Source organism: Mauremys reevesii, linkage group 3, assembly GCF_016161935.1.
Source record: "Mauremys reevesii isolate NIE-2019 linkage group 3, ASM1616193v1, whole genome shotgun sequence".
In the NCBI taxonomy this organism is placed as follows: Eukaryota; Metazoa; Chordata; order Testudines; family Geoemydidae; genus Mauremys; species Mauremys reevesii.
The window spans coordinates 20,236,072-20,258,039 of record NC_052625.1 but is presented as its reverse complement, the minus strand read 5'-3'; the positions used below and the strand labels follow the sequence as shown (position 1 = coordinate 20,258,039).

General features: G+C 45.7%; 1 protein-coding gene across 6 annotated transcripts in view; it reads left to right on the top strand.

The window, feature by feature from the left end:
- USP34 (ubiquitin specific peptidase 34) overlaps nt 1–21,968 on the top strand; it is a 310,790-nt gene that overhangs the window by 215,430 nt on the left and 73,392 nt on the right. For all 6 annotated transcript variants that reach the window (XM_039529334.1, XM_039529332.1, XM_039529335.1 and 3 more), the window contains 6 exons: nt 4,600–4,763; nt 5,970–6,035; nt 7,611–7,757; nt 7,848–7,904; nt 8,023–8,100; nt 13,656–13,750. In XM_039529334.1, coding sequence (XP_039385268.1) covers nt 4,600–4,763; nt 5,970–6,035; nt 7,611–7,757; nt 7,848–7,904; nt 8,023–8,100; nt 13,656–13,750 — 607 coding nt within the window. The remainder of the gene's footprint in view (nt 1–4,599; nt 4,764–5,969; nt 6,036–7,610; nt 7,758–7,847; nt 7,905–8,022; nt 8,101–13,655; nt 13,751–21,968) is intronic.

The window sequence follows — 21,968 nt, the reverse complement described above, 5'->3', positions numbered from 1 at the left end:
AAGACTCTCCAGCCAGACCCTCTGGAAAAAGGCTAACAATATCCTATCGTTGACCCTTTGTACCAATTACCATTGTCCCCTATGGGACAAGGTCGAAAGTTAGATGCCCCTATATTGGCCCCTAAGCTGTTAAAATATTGAGCCATGTCTTTGGCTGCATTAACAGAGATAAGCCCCCTTGCAAGGTTCCTGCATACCAAGGGGGGCAGCTTTGAGGAAACAACCTTTGTCTCCCTCTCAGTCAGCCACTTGATTAGTTCTCTAGAAGTACAAGAGGATTGTGATACTGATCTGAATGCTGCCCAGCTGAAATGATCATTTAATAGCCTTTTTCCCCTCTAACCAAGGGGTTGTGAAGGGACACATTAATGTGTGAAAGCAGATCTGGCACCTAGAATGATCAGCTGTGGTGTGAGACAACCAGACACGGCAGAAATCAGGGTTCATCTCATAGAACCTGAAGCAGTATTTGGGCAGCTTGGGAATAGAATCAGGAGAAGCACACTTTGTTTCTACCAGCTTCACAACAGCTTGTGGAAAGACAGATTCAACTCTGCGGGGTTGACTTGGAGGAAAATAGGGAACCTTGCTATATCTTTTGAAGATGGAGTTCCAGCAAAGAGATTTCCAAGGTGTTTCTTATGTGGGACACCAAGTAACTCCCTCTTGTAGTTATCTGAAGTGAAAGGGACCCTGTCACAGTGGATTGATCCTGCTGGTCTGATCCCAGCTCATGCTCTTTGGGAAACTTCCTGCCTGAGAGGGAATGGAAATGAAAGATGAGACTTTTCCTCCCCTTAGTGGCAGAGAAGAGGTTCCTTGTGATAGGGAAAGGGACAGAAAATGTGTTTGCTGGGGAGGGTAAGCTCTTTTGAGAAGTTTTGGGGGTGTTTTTTGGAAGGAAGGAAAGATTCTTTGTTGGGGAGAGTATGGAGACGGCAAAGCTGTATTTATTCAGGTAATGACTGATGAGATGAAGAGCGTTCCATTGTGATAAAAAGGGTGTCACGAGAGATTTGATTGTCTTTTCTCTCCAGCATGTTATCTTGTGACCCCCAAGCTGAGGCCAGTAACTCCTGGAGGCTCCTGTTTTTGGGTACCCAGTTGTACTTGAAAGCTGTTCTGCATGTCCTCGTTTTCCAGGGTGGCTGCTGAAGTAAAACCCAGTTCTCTGGTCTAGAATTCTGCCAGTCACTGCTTGGCCATAGCTGGGGGCAGTTCCAAGCCAGAATGTGGAGGGGCATGGTTTTGGGCAAATGGGCAGAATGCACCTGCTGCTAAAATTTGCCAAGAGAGGACACTCAAGAGGTGTGTTTTTAGCCTTTTTTTCCCTAAACCTTTTTGGGGCTGCAACCATCTTTATCCTTCTTTGCTGCATGTTATTCCAGAGCTCTGCAGTGGCCTGGAAGAAAGATGGCATGTCAGCCAGAAAGGCAAGGTAGAAGAGCAACTGCAGAAAGCCTTCTGGCAAGCTAGGAAACAAAGAATGCACTGGATGTAAAAATCTTGTGTGTGGACTGGCTACCACCTGTTGATCCAGACTATTGGCAGCCATATCACAGAACAAGATATGTTAAGAAGAGAGAGAGACTATCAAATTAAAACAATATAACCAGTATGCGTAATTTCTCTAGTTTTACACTGTGTTGGCACATCTTGGATTAGACATAGAAAATTAACAACATTACAGAAAGTGCTTTCTCTGTCTCTTCTCTCTGACCCTTTAGGTCACACACCACATCCCCTTTGGTTCTCCTTCCCCTAGTTCCATTGTAGCATTTAAATTTCTTTCGTGTGCCTGGCTTTACTATAGCAGAAACTCCCCCACTGTCCACAACAAAGAAAAAAGAAAGTGGTATTCCCAGGGATCTGTCACGAAATTCATTCAAGTTTGTATTCAGCATTGTGTGCATTTTATCTCCAGTAAGGTTCCCACCCTTAAAGACTGGCTACCTTTTGCGCTTGCCTAAGTGATCATGCTTGGTATGTTTATTATCTTGGCATTTGATGTCACTCTGTAACCAGCTAAGCCTTCTTTTCAAGATGTGGGATTTATGTAATTCAGTAATTCATTCTTAACATTACATTTACTCTATAACAAATATATATCATGGACAGGTTCATTGCTTTGTTACGTCAAGAAGAATCCGTAGTAGGAGCCTCTGGATGCAGACTCGGTGTGACATGAAGCTGTGTGTGAATGACTGGTGTGTATGTTGGAAAGTACAAGTAGCTGGTGTTTGTGAGTGGTTTGAGTTGGGAGTGGCTAGTATGTGTGAGTGAGAGTGTCTGTGTGTGAGGAGTGGACTAGGTGGTAAACAACTGTCATCTTTTTTACTGTCAACTAGTTAAGCTAATAGCTAATGCTGGGCGTGTTTAGAGAAAGAGAGAGAGAAGAGGAAGGAAGGAGAATTTTAAATGGAGAAAGGGAAGGAGGAAAGCAGTAAGGATGGAGAGAGATAAGAAAAAGAAGACAGAGAAGGCAAGGCAAAGGAAGTATATCCTACAGTATATCAAAGACTGCACTTCCTGTCAGACAGATAAGATGTGCTGTTTCTAGAAAATATAGCTAAGGCATCAATAAGTGATAGGAGTTAGAGGCAGTCAGGGCCAAAACACCCAATTTAATAAATTGGATTAGACTGAGATCCTTATTTTTATAATATGCCCCCATTTTTTATATTTTATCACGCATTTTTTGTCATAAATAGGAAAGGCAGCATTTCACAATTCTGTTACATTTGGTGCTTGCCTTTTTATATTTGTGAGGATACTAGTAGGGCCACCTTTCAGGAAGCCTCCAAAATATACACACAGTATTTGCAAGCACATCAGTTTGTATGTACCAAAGTTGGTATTTTGAAGCACATCTGTTTGCCTGCACAGATGGGTACACTTGAAGATTTCCTAAGTTCATTTCAGAGGCCCGCTGAAAATTTTCTGTCACTATGAACTCATCAGACAAAATGGATTCTCTTAATATCCATAACTTTCCAGAAATACATTTCTATAAGAGAAGTGAATAATATTTTGAAAGTACTTTGGTACGCTTGAAAGACACTTAACATACATAATTATAATGTATGAATGCCTTTGTTACTGATGGAAAGCTATGCTATGTGTACCGTTTTGGGCCAGTTTGTGGCTTTAAGACACAGTCTGGGGGGCTGTCAGAACCACATTACCACAGGTAGAGCTCTAAGTGTACATCTACAGGAGGATAAAAGCCATGCTGCGCAACTGACTGAGGTCAGCTGACTTGGGCTTGCGGGGCTCAGGCTGCTGGGCAAAAAATTGCTGTATAGACATTTGGGTTCAAGCTGGAGCCAGATGCCCAAGCACTGAGAGCGCAAGCCAGCTGACCCAGCTCAGCTTTGGGTTTTTTATCCCTTTGCAGATGTCAGGGTCTCTCTGTGAGATCACTGCGTTCCCACTTCCTTTGTCCAATAGGCTGAGGTCCTGCAAAAGGCCCTTGTGATGTCACTGCGACAGCCACCCCTCCCCTACAGTGTTGATGTCCTGCTCCTGGCCAGCCACATTGGATGTTTGAGCTGCTTCCCTTGAATCACTCCACTCAATGACTCTTCATTCTGGGGATCAAGCCTGCTATACAGTAAAATGTCAGAGGCTGCTCCCCAGGCCACAGTCAGGTTTTCATAAATTAGTAGTGTGGCAAAGTACCTTCTTCTCCTCAGCAGGCTCAGTCCTTTTTAGCCTTGGAGACACAGGCTTGGGCAAAGCAAATCCTTCTAGGTAGCACAGGGTCTGGCTATTCCTTCCCTCAGTAAGTCCCTTGTGCTTGTTTTTCTTCCCTTCTGGGGTCTGAGTGCAGCCTTCCTTGCTGGAAGGATTCAGAGCCTTGCTGCACCTAACTTGCCACAGTAGACTTTATGGCCAGAAGGGACCATTAGAGCATCTAATCTGATCCCGTGCATATCCTAAGGCCTCCTGTCTGTCAGAAGAGCTGGGTGTTTTTTTACTCAAACATTTGCCAGAAAGTCATCTAGTCTTAAAGAACATACAAGAGGCATTCTCTCCTGCACCTCCACATAGCTCTGCTACTCAGTAAGGAGGTGTGGCAGGATGTGTGAACCATTACTACTGCCTTTCTCCTTTGGATTGGCTAGCTCTCCTGGGGCCACTGTAGGGGTATATCGACACTGCAGTCAGGAGGTATGATTGCAGCACACGTTAAACTTTTCCAAGCTAGCTCTGAGCAACCTAGCTGATTGAAATTGGGACCTAGCTATGTACTTAGTGGCTAGCTCATGCTGCTACAGCTTCACTGCTATTCTTAGCAAGCTAGCAAGCCTACATGTGGTAAATGCAGACACCCTAGGAGAGAGCATGTCCTGCACTCAGAAGAGTGGGGGGACTGCAGCTGTGCTTCAGACTTCTGGGGAGGGCCTGTTTGTGCTCATTCTGTCCCCCCATGCATATGCTCAAGGTGCAGGCACAATCTGGTTCATTATGTCTGTAAATCCAGAATATATAAACATGTTTTAATGAAAAGCATAATGTTTTGTAATTATATATTTTGTTGTCTTTGTAAAAATTTACTTTGAGTTGATTTATTTTTGTAATTCATACTTTTTCCAGCTTCCCATGCGCCTTACAAATGGGATTATTGGCCACATGATGATGTTCGAGCTGAATGCAGATTTGTTGGTCTAACTAATCTTGGAGCAACTTGTTACTTGGCATCCACTATTCAGCAGCTGTATATGATACCAGAGGCTAGACAAGCCATTTTTACTGCTAAGGTATGATTTCATGTTTTATTTTTAACTAGTGTCCCCTTTATAAACATATGCATACTATTATATTAATTATTTCATTATGATCAAATAATGATCATGTATTGTTAGTGGCTAAGGTGGAAAGACGTGTGTTTTTTTTCTAAATTTTTGTAATACAAAGTATGATAGTTCTTTAAAGCAAAATTGTGATAAATCCCCACTCTTAAATACATGCTGCTTGCATGCAACACCCATAGATTATTGTGAATTAAATTGACTTTTATGTAAATTGTATATAAACTGCCTATCATTCCTGTTTCCCTTACTTCTTTTTACTTATTTGTCCTTAAATTGTGAGCAGATACTATCTTTCTTGAATGTTTGGAAAGTGCCGTACACAAAGTGGATGCTAGCATAAATAAATATTTTAAAAATACTTTTAATAGATTAAAGTTGTGAGCCTGTTGGTTGCAACAGTGAACATTGCACTCTGCTCCCTGAATAATAGGATGTGGATGGCATCTATGGCCCTAACTTCTAGTTCCTTTCTGATCAGTGTTGATGAAGGACCTCCTCTGAGCCACTGTTGTCAGCTGCTATTCCACCTAACCACAGTTCAGCCAGGATTGCCCTGCTGGAAACTGAGGAAGCTCCTTGGCCACTCACCAGAACACTAATAATTAGTGGATAAGGTCTTTAAGAACTCCAGCCCATTACAGCACCAACCTGGAGTCACCCATTGGGAGCCACCTACCTTTATGTCATTACTGAATGAAAGAAAGTAGTGGTTCCTAATTTAGGAATACTAGTGTTTTTTGTTTTTATTTTTATTTCATTGAGGACTGGAGTCATACATTGGGATCCAAGGGTGAATTTTTAGAAAATACTAACCATTGTGTAAACTCCATTTATCAGAAAACAATCTAGGTTTCTGGTGAAATAATGTGCTAAAATGCAGAAAATGAGGTTGTAGTACATTAGGTTATTTAAAAAAAAAAAAGAATAGGTACACACACACATTGTGTGTCCTTGCATGCGTATGCATGTAAATATATATGATCATTATGACTGTGTCATTTATACTAAAATAAAATATTAAAATATTTTTGTAAAAAGAAATGCAATAATTGGGCCAATTGTTCTATAACTTTTTAGTGCCGATTTTTGGGGAGATTTCTAAGCAAAAAAAATTAGAAGAAGTTGTAATCCTATTTTATGTATTTTTTTTAGTATTCAGAGGACATGAAGCACAAGACCACTCTACTAGAACTTCAGAAAATGTTTACATATTTAATGGTAGGTTCTAAGAAGCACTTAATGGGGGAGGGGAGGAGGAGGGGAAGAAGAAGAAGAAAAAAATTAATTCTCTGTATGAGTGTGTCTACACTTGGAGCTTAGAGTGTAGTTTCCAGCTTGAAGACACAGACTTGTGCTAGCTCTAGTAAGCTAGTATGCTAAAAATAGAATGTAGCTAGGGTGACCAGATGTCCCAATTTTATAGGGACAGTCCCGATTTTGGGGTCTTTTTCTTATATAGGCTCCTATTACCCCCCACCTCCTGTCCCTATTTTTCACACTTGCTGTCTGGTCACCCTAAATGTAGCTATGGCAGCATGAGCTGCAGAGTGGGCTAGCCTTCCTGAGTAGCTGCCTAGAATCTTACATGGTCATGTACTCAGTGCGGCTAGCCACTTCCGCAGATCACATTGCTGCAGTTATATTCTATTTTTAGCATGCTAGCTAGTGTGAGTCTGTCTCCTCAAGCTGGGAATCACACCCCCAGCTCCCAGCATGAACATCCCCTATGTTTTTGTAAGTTTATGGCATCATAAATGTATTTGTAGATGAAAATAGAGAAAAGTTGTATATTTAAATATTTAATTGTATGTTTAAAGTTAAGAAAATTTAAACGCTAAGAGCACAATTGTGGTACTAAACAACCTTGCATTAAAGCGCAGTGCTGATGTATACCTTGAAGCATTGTGCCTCAGCTCTAATGTGCATGCTCTACATATACCCTGTAGGGGTTCTGAGGGTAATTAAATACTTGCAGCTGGCCCGGGCTATGGGGCTGTATAATTATGGTGTAGACGTTTGGGCTTGAGCTGGAGCCTGGGACCCTCCTACCTCATGTGATCCTGAAGGTTAAAGGTTAGATGCTGCTAAACTGGTTCCTAAAAAGCAGAAATATCTAGTTAAGGCATCTTTCCTTTAACATACCTTTAACCCACCCACATCATTTTTACCACTTTTACTGACAAAAATCCTCTTTGCTATAATTAAATCCCCCAAACCTCCAACACACATAGTAACACCATATGCAACACATTCTTCACAATCACATTATATATAATGCAGATCCTTAACTCTGATCAAAATAACATTAACATAGATGTCTGTCAAACAATTCTGAACCAGTGAACTATATGATACATTGTTTGCCCATGGAGAAGAATGACTGAGAATTAAGCATTTCTCAAGATCAAGCTCTTAATATCTGCTATCTGACTTGCTTATCTAATACTGTATTTGGTATCTGAACAGATCCACAAAATGTGAATTGTCAAATCTCTATTGAAATGCTTTTATTTGACTTTTAATAAGTATTTATTTGTAATATTAATGCTACACCTGTATTCTGCTAGTGATTTTGAAACAGTTTGGTAGTTAATTTTTGCAGAAGCATTTAAATTTTCTTTTATCATATTCCACCACCTACCAAACAGTATTCTTGATATATTTTTATATATTTATTTTAGATACATAGATTTGTATATTTTTTATATTAATTGTATTCATGTTTTTATATACATTTTATTTTAAAGATGAGTTTTTCATATATATTTTTTTTTTGCCTTTTTCCCCCATAAGGAAAGTGAATGCAAGGCATACAATCCAAGGCCTTTCTGTAAAACCTACACCATGGATAAGCAACCACTTAACACTGGAGAGCAAAAAGACATGACAGAATTCTTCACTGATCTGATAACAAAAATTGAGGAAATGTCTCCAGAATTGGTGAGTTCTTAAAGCATGCTGCAAAAGGGGGCTCTTAAAGCTATAGATTTGCTCAAGTTTTGTTGACAGAATTCATTCATTTATTCACAGAAAAATACAGTGAAAAGTTTATTTGGAGGGGTCATTACAAACAATGTTGTTTCTTTGGTAAGTATCACTTTCTTTCCTGCCCACTCCATTCCAAGATTAGAATATCCATTTTAATGTATCAGAATAATTCATTGACTTTCCTTTACCACTTTTCTGTTTTGTTATTTTCATTGAGGACTGTGAGCATGTCAGTCAGACTGCTGAAGAGTTCTATACAGTAAGGTGCCAGGTGGCGGATATGAAGAATATTTATGTAAGTACTGCCATGATGGCAGTTGTAATATAGATTATAATGTTTTAAGGAAATTAGGTCAGTCATGTAAGAGATTTCTTATTTTGCTGTATTACATATGCTGCTGCTTTCCAGACCTGCACTTTAATTTGAGCACAACTCTGGGCTTTGTTATGACTCCATAATTTTGTAATATTGGGTGACAGCTGTTCCATTTCAGCAGGCCATCAGTGAATGGTTCTAGGAGTTGATTTAGAACCTTTCAAGGATCCTGAACAAAGCCTGGCTGGGAGCCCTGGAGCAGCCCCTCACCCGCTCCAGAGGCAGCCCGGAATACAATTCCCAGCTCACAAAGATTCAGATAACATTTGCAGATACAAAAGTTTGACTGGGGCAGTTTGATCCATCTCTGTACAATAGTGTTCTGCAGTTTCCATACTTCCAAGGTCCTGCATCTGTCACAGAAGGTTTTCGTAGTTTTAAATGTCAAAACTGATGAATGTATTAAGTGCTTGCTTAATTTCATTTCTTATATCAAGGTCACCACCAAGGTGATCACCTCCAGTTCCCTTTGACGCCAGAGGCATTCAAGGCAGCCAAGGACCTTATATGTCTCACGGCGCCATCCTCCCCACAGAAGAGAGACAAGTCGCTGGTGACTGCGCGGCCCCAGCTCCAATCAAGGGGCAAACCAGCGATGATGGCACGCCGATCCCCATCTCCGGCGCACCTCTCCCTGCCACGGCCCATCCACGCAGGGGAGCCGCACCGGTCCCCAAACTCTCAGCACCGCTCTCCGGCCGTCCAGAGTACCGCTCCTCCGTGGTTCACCTACTCAGAGACCTCAGAGTCGGACATAGAATCCTATTGCTCCAATAGCACCAGGAGCAGGACGTCCAGATCCTGCCGCGACCACCAGCCCTACCTGGCACTGTGGCCTCCACAGTTGCAGCCTTCGACACAGTGGCCCTTTTGGACATCCTGGGCCAAGGTCCAGGTCGGCATCTGTGTCCTCAGCATCCTTCATCCCCCCAATACTTGTCCCTGTCCTAATCATGCAGGATCACGGCCGCCTGCAGCACCTGAACCTCAAGTCGCTCCACCTCACAGAGTGGAAGCTCCATGGCTGAATGCGGTGTAGCTGTCCTGCTCTGATCAAGTGAGACAAGCTCTCCTTGACAGTAGAGAGCCCTCCACAGGGGTGACGTACCTGGCCAAGTGGAAAAGATTCTCCCAAAGGATATCTCATCAGTCTCCGATGCTTGCCTCGGTGTCATTTATACTGGACTACCTCCTCCATCTTAAGCAACAGGCACTGTCCATGAAGTCAATAAGAGTTCACTTGGCAGCCATCTCCACCTTCCATCCAGGCGCAGGCGGCTACTCAGTCTTCGCGAATCCAATGGTCAGCCGTTTTCTTAAAGGTCTCGACAGTGCAGGAGGTCAGACTAGATGATCATAATGGTCCCATCTGACCTTAAAGTCTATGAGTCTATGACTATACCCACAAGAACAACAGCCTATCCCGGCTTGGGATTTCAATCTAGTCCTTTCCAGACTTAAGGCACCACCATTTGAACCACTGACAACATGCTCCCTGCTTTATCTCTCTTGCAGAGTGGCGTTTCTGGTGGTGATATCCTCAGCTAGGAGAGTGTCGGAGCTCAGGGCCCTTGCATCAGAGTCTCCTTACACTGTATTCCATAAGGACAAGGTTCAGCTCAGACCTCACCCAGCCTTTATCCCAAAGGATATCTCCCAGTTTCACATCAACCAGGACATCTTCCTCCAAGTATTCTATCCTAAGCCGCATTCCAGCAGAAGGGAGACGAGGCTTCACCCATTGGATGTCCATAGGACGCTAGCCTTCTACATTGAGAGAACAAAGCTGTTCCGAAAGTCTGTCCAGTTATTCGTGGCGCTGGCCGATAGAATGAAAGGCCTCCCTGTTTCCTTGCAGCATATCTTGTTGTGGATCACGTCATGCATTCGGGAGTGTTACGACTTGGCAAAGGTGTCCGCTCTGTCGATCACTGCACAGTCCACCAGGGCTCAGGCCTCCTCAGCAGCATTCTTGGCACAGGTCCCGACACAGGAAATCTACATGGCAGCAACATAGTCTTCTATACGCACTTTCACCACGCACTATGCGATCACTCAGGAGGCCAGAGATGACGCAGCCTTCGGTCGAGCTGTGCTCCCATCAGTGGATGACTCTGACCCCACCTCCTGAACTTTGGCTTGTGAGTCACCTGATTGGAATGGACATGAACAAGCATTCGAAGAAGAAAAAACAGTTACTCACCTTCTTGTAACTGTTGTTCTTCGAGATGTGTTGTTCATGTCCATTCCAATACCCACCCTCCTACCCCTCTGTTGGAGCAGCTGGCAAGAACTGAGGGGGTGGGGTTCAGGGCCCTATATTGGGTGCCATGAAGACATGACTCCAGGGGGCACCTAGGCTGACCCTATAGATGCTGCTAAGGGAAAAATCTTCCAGCTGGAGTGAACGCAGCGCGCGCACACACCTCATTGCAATGGACATGAACTATACATCTCAAAGAACAACTGTTATGAGAAGGTGCCTCTTTGTGCTCCCATATGGGGGTATAAAGGGCATAATGGCCCCACCACTACCTCTGTTCTTTTTTACTGTCTATTGCATTGAGTCAGAACCTAGCAGTCTCCTATTGACTGATAGAACTCTAACAAGCTACTTCTCAGAAAACCTTTAGAATGCCTTTCAACATTTTATTTACCTACAGTTCAAACCCCCTTAAATTGGAATGAAATAGCTGAACAGACCCACTTGTACCAATGTTCCCTCCTATATAGATCCCTCTCTACAGCATGGTGAAATCTAAGGTTGGCTTCAAAACTTACCTGTGGGACAGAACTAGTCCTGTTGAGGGATGGCCATAGCAGAAGCCTTTTCTACCTGGGTGAATGCCACATCCCCAGCAGGTGCTCCGTCTGCTTGTTGTTCTTGGCTGGGATCAGAAATTGCATGAGGTCTCTGAGGTCTCTTCCAACCCTAATCTTCTGTGATGCACAACTCAAGTTCTGTCTCTTAAAACACTCGATGAGAGGGGCATCTGACCTGGGAGTTCTAGGGCCAAGCACTCTGGTACTGATGAGACCAACACCGGTCAGAGAACCGTAGTGTGGTAGGGCTATGTCCAAGACCATGTCAGAGAAGTCAGCACAGAGCAAACCACTGCCACTGCCTTTGGCCTCCACACCAACTCTGGGACTGTCCATGGCAATAATGTCACCTCAGACATCCATGTCGAATGCAGCTGCTCAAACATTGTAACAGGCTGAGAGGGAATGATCAGAGCATCCAGGTCAGGGCTTTAGGAAGAGGTCCATGTCCTCCCATGCCAGGAAACACAGAAAGAGCTCTAAGGAAAAGCCCTCTAAGACTCATCAGGCATCCCCAGGTGAGAAGGAGCAGCATATTCCACTGGTGGAGCATCAGTGATGATCTTGACCTTGGTACAGACACTATGATCTGGAAATGGCTTAGTTCAACTAAGTGGCAGATGCCATAGCATGGCAATCATGGAGCCTGTTTTGCCTTACATGCAGCAGAGATGGTTATCAGCCATACTGTGTACCATACCAATCCATAAATTTGGTAATAAGATGATCGTGGCTACCAGTCCTTTTGCACTGTTCCATTTGTAGAGAAGAAGAAGAGAGCAGCTGCTCTGTGTGTCAGATCTGCAGAAATTATGAGCTGTATTCTATTCACATTGGGTGCTCCTGCAACAACCCCACCTGTTGATTCAAAATGATTTTTGCTGTCAGAGATGCCAGCCAGTAGCTTGGAAGGTCCCGATGTCATCAGAGATGCCACCATCAGCACCACTTATAAAAGAGAAATAATCTTAGTCGCTATTACTATGGCACACATTCTCCCCCGACATTGATTAGGGAACTGTCTCCAATATGGTCCTTGCCAACACTGGAAGATCGGAGGAACCTTTGTCCCACAGCCATAGGAGTGACAGTGGCTCAGACAGCATTCACCCTACCTGCATGGGCCATGATGGCAACAGTGAGATCCCCATCACCCAGTTACTAGAGGAGCAGTGATCTGAGGTGCAGATAAACCTGCACACAGCTTCTCCTCCTCATCACCAGAGGCTACTGGGATCGGATGATTTTAAGGCCTTTCAAGACCTCCTATTGTGGATAGCAGACATGGTAAAGATTGAAATCTCTATTATTACAGAGAAGTCACACAGATTCTTTGATATTTTGTCTGCAGTGGAACCAGCACACATTGCCCTCCCAATAAATAAAGGGCTTCTAGACCCTGCCACAGTGGTATGGCTGACACTGACCATTGCACCTCCATCAGAGAATGCTGTCAGGTGCCAGAGTATTTCTACTCTTATCCTAACCTTGGATCTCTGGTGGTTTACATTAATTCTTATGGGGAAATTGGATTTGCTTAACATGGTTTCGCTGAAAGTAGCATTTTTCAGGAACATAACTACAACGTTAAGCGAGGAGTTACTGTAGATATATAGATATATTTGGTAGTTTTCTAAAAAAGACTAATATATATAATATCTGCACCCCAGTCTTCGTGCAGAATTCAAGGAGGAAGGAAGGAGATAGTTTCTGAAAATGAAAATGTTGAAATGTACTACAAATGCTGCCTGATCTGTAGCTGTAAACTATTAATATGAGCAAAGCTCCTTTACGGAAGTGCAAGGTCTAGCAGTACATGCAGAATAAAGGGGAAGACTTCCAGTTGAAGGGCTGGATACCTTCATAATTTTTGCATGTTAGTGTTAATTGATTTATTGTATGATCTCCAGTTAAAGATTTTAGGTCAAAAGGAAAATGGTAGATACGCTAATGATGATGAAATCAGCCATTTGGTTTTGTTTTTTCCTTTCTTTGACACTTGTGTATGTGCTGATAGTTAATAAAGTAAAACATTAATGCATTTTGTGAAGAAGGCTGACCCAATGGTTAGAGTGCTAGACTGGAATTTGGGACACTCAGGTTCAATTTCCTGCTTCATCACAAACTTTTAATGTGACTGTGGGCAAGTCATTTAGGATAGATCTGCAGTGCGATAAAAAGCCTGTGGTGCCGAGTCTCAGAGCCTGGGTCAGTTAACTTGGGCTAGTGGGACTAAATATAGGAGCGTAGAAGTTTGGGCTTGGGCTGGAGCTCTGGCTCTGAAACCTTGCAAGAAGGGAGGGTCTCAGAGTCCAGACACAGATCAAGCCCAAACATCTACACACTCATTTTAGCCTCTCAGCCTTAACCCTGCGAGTACGAGTTAGTTGACCTAGGCTCAGACTCAGCACTGTGGGTATAGACATACCCTTAGTCTCTCTTTGCTTCAGTTCACCGTTTGCCAAATGGAGATAATAGTACTTCTCTATCTCACAGGGTTGTTGTGGGTGTAAATATATTGAAATATGGTGAAGAGCTCAGATACCACAGTAATGCGTGCTATATATGTAACTGATATAAACAGATTAAGTACCTAAGATAGATCTGAACCGTGAAAGCATTTACTTATTTTTCTTGTTCATTGTATACAGGAATCTCTTGATGAAGTAACTATTAAAGATACCTTGGAGGGTGACAACATGTATACCTGCTCTCACTGTGGGAAGAAAGTGCGGGCTGAAAAAAGGTATAATAGTGAATAAACAAATGTTCTTAGCATTTCTTCCTAACTATTAGTTCCATTAATTTCTGTTCGTCATTTCTATCAAGGGAGAGTAGTACTCCAAAAATAATCTAAAATCATTATAATTATTTAATATTTGAATAACAATAAAACTGGAGACCCAAACAGGATCCTGGCCCTACTGTCAACTGTACAAACATATAAAGATGTGATCCCTATCCAAAAAGCTTACAATATAAAAATATAATGACCTACATAAAACATTTTAGGAGACGGTCACCTACCCCATAATGCCTGCCCTTCTAAAATTGTAGCCTCAGTGCTCTCATTTTTCATCATAATCCTCACTGTTCCTTTTGTAGAAACAAATCTCAATGTATTTTGAACTCATTTACTGTATATATTTTTGATCAGTCAACTTTGTTGGAAGTTTATTCCATATTTTTATGACTCTTTACACGAAGTGATTGGGTTCTTTAATCTTGAACTCTGCTTTTAAAATTGTTCAATAGCTTTTGGAACTCTTTAAAATACATAAAGAAAGTATGTGTGTTATCTATATCCTCTTATTTTATTTTTAAAATCTTCACCTGATATTGGAAGCCTCACAGTTGCTTTTTGCAGTGATTATAAGTGGCACAGGAGAAAGGTTCCCTACTGTCAGAGTGGTAACCATGTTAGTCTGTATCAGCAAATACGAGGATTCCTTGTGGCACTCTGATGAAGTGGGTTTTAGCCCACAAAAGCTTATGACCAAATAAATTTGTTAGTCACAAGGACTCCTCGTTGTTCTCTCCTGTAAATCTTATAAATATGTTCAGGAGCCTAAAGATTTTAGTACAGAATATGTTCTGCATTGAAATATGTCTACAAGAAAGAGTTTTGCACATAGATATATGAGTGGTGATGGCAGTTTAGCAGTGTAGTTAGCAGATATTGGTGCCAGGATATGCAAAAAACAGAGGCTTAGAACCTAATAAGTCAACTATTTTTTATTTTTGTAAGTTAAAAAAGGGCCTAGTCTTTGTTAATGACTATCCAGATTTACAAATTTAGATTATAGATTTCAGCCATGTGTGACTGGAATGAGAAAAAAATAGATTTACACTATTGGAAAAGTGTTCCCCCCATCATCTTTTCATATTCAAAAATACTGATATGATTTATTTTAAAAATGAAAAAAATCCTTGGACTGAGACCAAGCATAGAAAATATTCATCAGAAAAGATTATTTTTTTCAGATTGTAAACGGAATGTGAAACAGCACACAACAGAATCATTAAAAAGAACAGGAGTACTTGTGGCACCGTAGAGACTAACATATTTATTTGAGCATAAGCTTTTGTGGGCTACAGCCCACTTCATCGGACACATAGAATGGAACATATAGTGAGGAGATATCTATATACATACAGAGAACATGAAAAGGTGGGAGTTGCCCAGCCAACTCTAAGAGGCTAATTAATTAAGATGAACTGTTGTCAGCAGGAGAAAAAAAAAACTTTTGTAGTGATAATCCAGATAGCTCATTTAAGACAGTTTGACAAGAAGGTGTGAGGATACTTAACATGGGAAATAGATTCAGTGTGTGTAATGGCTCAGCCATTCCCAGTCTCTATTTAAGCTTAAATTGATAGTATCTAGTTTGCATATCAATTCAAGTTCAGCAGTTTATCGTTGGAGTCAGTTTTTGATGCTTTTCTGTTGCAAAATTGCCACCTTTAAATCTGTTACTGAATGGCCAGAGAGGTTGAAGTGTTCTCCCACTGGTTTTTTAATGTTCTTCTTCGAGTGATTGCTCATATCCATTCCATGTAGGTGTGTGCGCGCCGCGTGCACGTTCGTCGGAAGACTTTTACCCTAGCAACTCAGTGGGTCGGCTGGGCGCCCCCTGGAGTGGCACCACCATGGCGCCGGATATATACACCAGCTGACCCACCCACTCCTCAGTTCCTTCTTACCGCCCGTGTCGGTCGTTGGAACAGTGGAGCGCAGCTTAGCTGACCTCCACTTCCCTAGCTACTCGTAGTTTCTCTCGTTAAGTATGTAGTTCAGATGTTTATAGTTGTAGTTAACCTTATTTGTTTGTAGTATAGTATTTATTTCACAGGGGTTTGGGGTTTATCCCCTCCCCCTCACCCGGTGCCGGGTCCGATGCCCGGTCCACAGGGTTTTATAATGCTCGGCCGGCCACAACCCGATGCCGACAAGAGATCCTCTCCTAAGTGCGTCGAGGAATCTCACCTCATAGATAAGTGCCGCATTTGTGAGGCCTTTAATCCGAGATCAAAGGAGAGCGGGACTTTCGTCTCAAACAGCTCCTGAGGGAGGCAGCTCTTGCTCCTCCGCTCTCGGCACCAACGTCCACTCGGCCTGGAGGATGAAGAGGCACAATATCCTTGCTGCGTCCGAGCCGCCTGCTCCACAGCCGAGCGCTATGCTCAGTTGGATCGCCCGGCACCGATGTCTGCCACGGCACCGACGATATCCGCACCATTAACTCCAGCCAGGCAAGAGCCGTCGAGTCCGCTGTGTCCGAGCCGCCTGCTCCGCAGCACTGCCCGGCACCGATGTCTGCCACGGCACCGACGATATCCGCACCGTTAACTCCGGCCAGGCAAGAGCCGTCGAGTCCACCACCTGAACGCTCCCTGATGTGAGCTGTGGTTGTCCTCACTATTCCCTCCACGCAGGAAACATTTCCACAGCGAGGGTGTTAATGGCAAGGGCAGAACCTGCGCTGCTTTAACCCCCGGTACTGCCAGTGCGGGTTATATTGTCTATCGCGAGCCTGTCTTGCTCACGCCACCCGGCGTCGGCACCACAGAGTGGCACCGTAGTCCCGCAGATGTTCTCGGTCCTGTCGTCAAGCCCGGTGCCGGCACCGTTCAGGGTCCTGGCACCATTTCCCCATATCGGTACCGGCCGTACCCGCGGCACTGATCAGCGGCCCGTTTCCCGACCTGGTACACTCGGTGCAGATCCAGCTCCCGGCACCGCTCCAGGCACTGGACTCACGTAGCCACTCCCGGCGTCGAGCCTCGAGATCTCGGCCAGCCTCCCGGCATCGCTCCGGTCGCAGGTCCCATTCTCGCTCCCGGTACCGGTAGGCCTCACGGTACCAATTCCTGGTGCCGCGTCAAGCGCCATGAGCTGGAGAGGGAGACTCCGCTCAGGGCTTTAACTTCTCCATGGCCATCCATTCGGATGTGGACACCAGAGTCTTCCGGGTGCTCCAGGACAGGACCCTGACCTCCATCAGTGGCTGCCCTGTACATCTTGGGCGCGCTACCTGTGCTCCCATCGCGCTCTGTTCCGTCAGAGCAATGGGTACCAGGGGTGACAGTTAGTCCTCCCCGACGGGGAGTTCTGGTTCTGCTCCCGATTCACATCCATCCCACCAGATCAGCAGGCAGGGCAGGAGCGTGAGCACACCCGCAGACCCCACTTGCTCCTCATCTCTCTCCCCTCCAGATGAGGCAGAAGCGTGCTCCTTAGGCCTTCCCCTAATCAGCCTGGGGGCCCATCAGGACCTTCCGAGACAGGTGGCATTCACTATGAATCTCCAGGTGGCCACTATCCCGCCCGTAGGCACGGGAGTCGAATGCATGTGCATGGTATCCTCCAGGGGCGACGGGCACCTATATGTACGTCTTTCCCCCTGCTCCCTTGTCATCTAGTGGGAGACTTTACGGAGTCGGGTTCTCAGATCTCCCGTCAAGAGTTTGATGCCCTCCTGGAAAAAGGGTTCAGAGCGGCGAAAGCTTCCCTGCACACCTTGTTGTAGGTAGTAGACTCCACAGCCACGGCCCTGGCCTCGGGTGTTGCCACGAGGTGCATTTCATGGCTCCAGTTATCAAGCCTTCCCTCGCAGCTGCTACACACTATACAGGACTTGTCCTTCAATGACAAAGGCCTGTTCTCAAAACTGGCCCTAGGCTGCAAGGCCCAAAGGTCAGCGAGGTCACTACACACTCCCTCTCGGCATGTACATGCCGATGTCTCACCGCCGACCTTTCCGCCCAGCCTCGCCGCCCTTACCCTGTGCCTAGCCAAAGACAAGGCTTTGCCAGCAGGCAACGCTGAGGCAGTCATAGGCGTTGGTCGGGACCCCTAAGGGGCCAAAATCAGGGTCCTCCCAACCACCAATCGGGCAAAAGCCTATCCCTCCTCGTCCCTCTTAGGGACCCCTCTCACGAGCAATTCCTCTTGCAAGAGGTGCAGGCGCTCCTCACCATCGGAGCTATAGAGGAGGTTCCACGGTCGAAAGGGACAAAAGGTTCTAGCCCCACTAGTTCCTGATCCCCAAGGTAAAGGGAGGTCTCAGACCTATCCTAGACCTGCGGGAGCTCAACAAGTTATGATATACCTGGAGTTCCGCATGGTATCCATGCGGACCGTCATCCCATCCTTGGATCCCGGAGACTGGTATGCCGCCCTCGATATGAAGGGCGCGTATTTTCACGTCGCCATTTAACCTCCGCACAGCAGGTACCTCCAGTTAGTGGCCAACCATCATTTCCAGTTTATGGTCCTCCTGGCTGACCTATCCAGCCCCCTGTGTATTCACAGTCTCTGGCTGTAGTCGCCGCCCTCTCCGCCACTGTCGGATACACGTTCTCCGTATCTGGACGATGGGCTCATTCCAGAGGCCACCGGGGCCCAAGTTACCACTCGTGGGCGTCGACGAGGTCCTATTCCTGCGTTTAGGCCTGAGGATCCATATAGCGAAATCCACCCGGATTCCCGCTCAGGAAATACACTTAACTGAGGCCACTCTGGACTTCAGTATTGCACAGCCTGCTTACCTACGCCTTGCTTTCATGCGTTGGTAACCATTGTACGAGGTCTACGGACCTTCCCAGCAACTCTGGCTTGAACTTGCCTAGATTTTCTGGGCCACATGGCTGCCTGCACGTGCGTAACCGAACATGCCAGGCTTCGCCTCCGTACACTTTAATCGTGACTCACCTCAGTGTACCACCCGGCCACAGACAGCATGGTCATGGTCGCCTCAATCCCCCTGAGCGTCCTAGGCTCCCTCGACTGGGGGTCGACGCCCTCCCGGACGTGTGCAGGGTTGCTGTTCCATCCACCTCACCCTCGGTGTCCCTCATGATGGACGCCCCATCTCTTGACTGGGGTGCTCACTTGGGTTAGTTTCCCACTCCAGACCTTTGGTTGGCTCAACAGCTGCCCTTGCACATCAATGTCCGGGAGTTGAGAGCAGTCTGCCTTGTGTACCAGGCGCTTCAGCAGCACCTACAAGGCTTTTGTGTCTCTGTATTCACAGATAACACAACGGACACCCGTTACATAAACAAGCACGGAGGAGCACGGTCCTCCTCTTTTTGGCAGGGAGCTATCCAGCTCTGGGTCTCCTGCACAGCTCAATTGATGGACCTGGTAGCGTCCTTTCTCTTGGGGACCGGAACACTCTGGCGGATCGCCTCAGCAGTTCCTTCCGGTCTCTCAAGTGGTGAATTCCTCCGGATGTTAGCCATTACATTTCCGGAACTTCGCTCTCGCGGGAACGGAATGAGAGAGAAGCTCATGCCAAGGCCTCCCCCAGGACTCGATCTTGGCTGTTTTTCTGATGCCATGGACGAGCCGTCTGCCGTCCGTTTTTCCCACCGCTCCCGCTGGTTCGCAAGGTCCTGCTAACACTCCGCAGGGACAAAGCGCATCTGATCATGATCGCTCCAGCGTGGTCCAGGCAGCACTGGTACACCATGTCGCTAGACCTGTCGGTAGCCAACCGATTCCCCTGCCTCTTTGCCCAGACCTCATAACGCTGGGTCACGGCAAACTTTACCACCTAGACCTGCAATCCCTGCACATCTCCGCATGCCTGCTGCGGGCCTAAACCGATCCGTGTTACATTGTTCTGCCTCGGTTCTACAGGATTCTCCTGGGTGGTAGGAAGCCTTCCACTCGGTTAACGTTTCTGCCCAATTGGCAGTCTTTCTCTTGCTGCTACGAAACACAATGTTTCCCCCACAGAGGTTCCATTCTATTTCCTCTGGGATTCCCTATGGTTTTCAAACAGCAGCGCCTGGTGCAGTTCATCATTAAGGGTGCATTTGGCAGCCGTCTCTACCTTCCTCCCAAGGGAGAGTGGCCGCTTCATATTTTCACATGCTGTGGTTTCTAGGTTCCTCAAGGGCTTGGGGCATTTATGCCCCCAGGTTCACCACCCCACCAACTCCTGGGTCTTCAACCTGGTTATAAGCAGACTTATGCCTGCTCCATTCGAACCACTGACAACATGCTCGCTGAGATACCTGTCCTGGGGGACAGCTTTTTCCTTGTCGCCTTGCATCGGCTGGACAAGTCTCCGAGCTTCGGGCTCTCACAGTGAACCCACGGTACACTATGTTGTGTAAGGACAAGGGGTGGTTGTGACCACGTCCGGCCTTCCTCCCTAAGGTGCTGTTGACCTTTCCTATCATCCAGGATATCTTCCTTCCAGTCTTCTTCCGAAGCCCCATTCATTGTGACGGGAGCACATTTGCCCTCCTTAGACGTCCGTAGGGCGCTCGCTTTTTATGTCAAGCGGACAAGCCCTTTTGTACGCCCCCAACTCTTCATTGTATTGGCAGACCGGATGAAGGGCCTACCTGTCTCCTCCCAAAGCTTTCCATCTTGGGTGACGTCATGCATTTGCTCCTCCTGTGACTGGCCCATGTTCCGGCGGGCCACCTTACTGCTCGTTTCACCAGGGCTCAGGCTTCTTCTCCTGCCTTTCCGACTCACATACCCTTCCAGGGGCTATGTCATGCTACTACATGGTCCTCTATCCGGACCTTTGCCTCTTTGGTCTGTCTGTCCAGAGATGATGCAGCCTTTGGCTCAGCAGTTTGCATTCTGCAAATCTCACTCCGACCCCACCGCCTACGTAAGGCTTGGGAATCACCTACATGGAATGGATATGAGCAATCACTCGAAGAAGAAAAAACGGTTACTTACCTTTGTAACTGTTGTTCTTCGAGATGTGTTGCTCATATCCATTCCAAACCCACCCTCCTTCCCCACTGTCAGAGTAGCCGGCAAGAAGGAACTGAGGAGTGGGTGGGTCGGCTGGTGTATATATCCGGCGCCATGGTGGCGCCACTCCAGGGGGCGCCCAGCCGACCCACTGAGTTGCTAGGGTAAAAGTCTTCCGATGAACGTGCACGCGGCGCGCACACACCTACATGGAATGGATATGAGCAACACATCTCGAAGAACAACAGTTACAAAGGTAAGTAACCGTTTTTTATGATTCCTGATGTCAGATTTGTGTCCATTTATTCTTTTGCGTAGAGACTGTCCGGTTTGGCCAATGTACATGGCAGAGGGGCATTGCTGGCACATGATGGCATATATCACATTGGTAGATGTGCAGGTGAATAAGCCCCTGATGGTGTGGCTGATGTGATTAGGTCCTATGATGGTATCACTTGAATAGATATGTGGACAGAGTTGGCATCGGGCTTTGTTGCAAGGATAGGTTCCTGGGTTTGTGTTTTTATTCTGTCGTGTGTGGTTACTGGTGAGTATTTGCTCCAGGTTGAGGGGCTGTCTGTAAGCGAGGACAGGTCTGTCTCCCAAGATCTGTGAGAGTGAGGGATCATCTTTCAGGATAGGTTGTAGATCTTTGATGATGCACTGGAGAGGTTTTAGTTGGGGGCTGAAGGTAACGGCTAGTGGCGTTCTGTTATTTCCTATGTTGGGCCTGTCTTGTAATAGGTGACTTCTGGGTACTCTTCTGGCTCTGTCAATCTGTTTTTTCACTTCAGCAGGTGGGTATTGTAGTTTTAAGAATGCTTGATAGAGATCTTGTAGGTGTTTGTCTCTGTCTGAGGAATTGGAGCAAATGCGGTTGTATCTTAGAGCTTGGCTGTAGACAGTGGATCGTGTGGTGTGTCCTGGATGGAAGCTGGAGGCATGTATAGCGGTCAGTAGGTTTACGGTATAGGGTGGTGTTTATATGACCATCGCTTATTAGCACAGTAGTGTCAAAGAAATGGACCGCTTGTGTGGATTGATCTAGGCTGAGGTTGATGGTGGGATGGAAATTGTTGAAATCATGGTGGAATTCCTCAAGGGCTTCTTTTCCATGGGTCCAGATGATGAAGATGTCATCAATGTAGCGCAGGTAGAGCTGGGGCATTAGGGGACGAGAGCTAAGGAAGCATTGTTCTAAGTCAGCCATAAAAATGTTGGCATACTGTGGGGC